General features: G+C 59.0%; 1 protein-coding gene across 1 annotated transcript in view; it reads left to right on the top strand.

Moving 5' to 3' along the window:
• The window catches only part of LOC104394840 (calpain-1 catalytic subunit-like), a gene marked incomplete at its 3' end in the record, with an annotated part of 7078 nt that overhangs the window by 2881 nt on the left and 2786 nt on the right, over positions 1-1411 (top strand). Inside the window, exons 10-15 of the mRNA XM_010004478.1 lie at positions 67-285; positions 382-393; positions 512-723; positions 1003-1042; positions 1127-1192; positions 1297-1354. Of these exons, the coding sequence (XP_010002780.1) occupies positions 67-285; positions 382-393; positions 512-723; positions 1003-1042; positions 1127-1192; positions 1297-1354 (607 nt within the window). The remainder of the gene's footprint in view (positions 1-66; positions 286-381; positions 394-511; positions 724-1002; positions 1043-1126; positions 1193-1296; positions 1355-1411) is intronic.

Here is a 1411-nt window from a genome sequence, read left to right as displayed (position 1 = left end):
AACTACCCCGGTGAGTGGGAACAAGGGCGGGGGTGTTTTCACCTCCAACCTGCCGCTTTTTGGCATCGATCCAACCTCTCGGGGGGTGGGGGGTTTTTTTTTCCAGCCACTTTCTGGATCAACCCTCAGTTTAAGATCCAGCTGGAGGAGGTGGATGATGACGGGGATGAGGGCGGCGGGCGCGAGCCCGGCTGCAGTTTCCTGCTGGCGCTGATGCAGAAGCACCGGCGCCGTGAGCGCCGCTACGGGAAGGACATGGAGACCATTGGGTTCGCTGTCTATGAGGTACCAGTGTCACCCAACTCCTGTCACCCAGTGTCACCCAACTCCTGTCACCCGGTGTCACCCGGTGCCACCGTCTCACCTCTCCTCTCCCTACAGGTTCCACCAGAGGTGGGTACAACTCGCCAGCGGTCACAGCATCACCGCAACGACGCCGTGACCCAGAGGGTGTTTTGGGGGTGAATTTGTGTGGTTTTCTTGATTTATCCACCCCCCAAATTCCTGGCAGCACGTGGGGAAGTCGGGGGTCCACCTGAAGAGGGATTTCTTCCTGGCCAACGCCTCGCGTGCCCGCTCGGAGCAGTTCATCAACCTGAGGGAGGTCAGCACGAGGTTCCGGCTGCCACCGGGCGAGTACATCGTGGTACCTTCCACCTTCGAGCCCAACAAGGAAGGGGACTTTGTTCTCCGTGTCTTCTCTGAGAAAAAAGCTGGCACTGAGTAAGAGGCGCCTTCGTTAGTGCTAACGAGCCCCCCCCCCCCCCCCCCATGGCCACCCAAACTCTCCCTCTCTTTCCTGGGAGGGTGGTGAGATCCTGGCACAGGTTTCCCAAGGAGCTTGTGGGTTCCCCCTCCTTGGAGATGTTCCAAGACTGGGTTGGATGGGGTTTTGGAGCAACCTGATGGAGTGGGAGGTGTCCCTGCCCGTGCAGGGGAGGGTTGGAACTGCATGATCCTCAATTTCCAACCCAAACCATTCCATGGCTCTTCTCTCCCCAGGGAGATGGATGACAGGATCCAGGCCACGCTGCCCGATGAGGTGGGACCGGTGGGCGTTGAGATGGTTGGTTGGGGTCTTTTTTTAACACCACCTTTTAATCAAACCAGCCCTTTTTCCCCTCAGAAAGTGCTCTCTGAAAGCCAAATCGATGAGAACTTCAAGCAGCTCTTCAAGCAGCTGGCGGGGCCGGTAAGGGGGGGACAAGGAGGGGGGACACACAGAAAGTGGCACCAACTGGGACTTGCCCCAGAACCCCCCCCTGCCCCCCAAAAACCTCCTCCTGCCCCCCCTAGGACATGGAGATCAGCGTCGCGGAGCTCCAGACCATCCTCAACAGGATCATTGGGAAACGTGAGTCACCACTGGGTGGGGTTCTTCTTTTTCGGGTGGGGGGGGAGGGGCACCACC

Source organism: Chaetura pelagica, unplaced genomic scaffold (assembly GCF_000747805.2).
Source record: "Chaetura pelagica isolate M959 unplaced genomic scaffold, ChaPel_1.0 scaffold1469, whole genome shotgun sequence".
NCBI lineage: Eukaryota > Metazoa > Chordata > Aves > Apodiformes > Apodidae > Chaetura > Chaetura pelagica.
The sequence above is the reverse complement of the archived record's forward strand: the minus strand, read 5'-3'. Positions and strand labels throughout refer to the sequence as shown.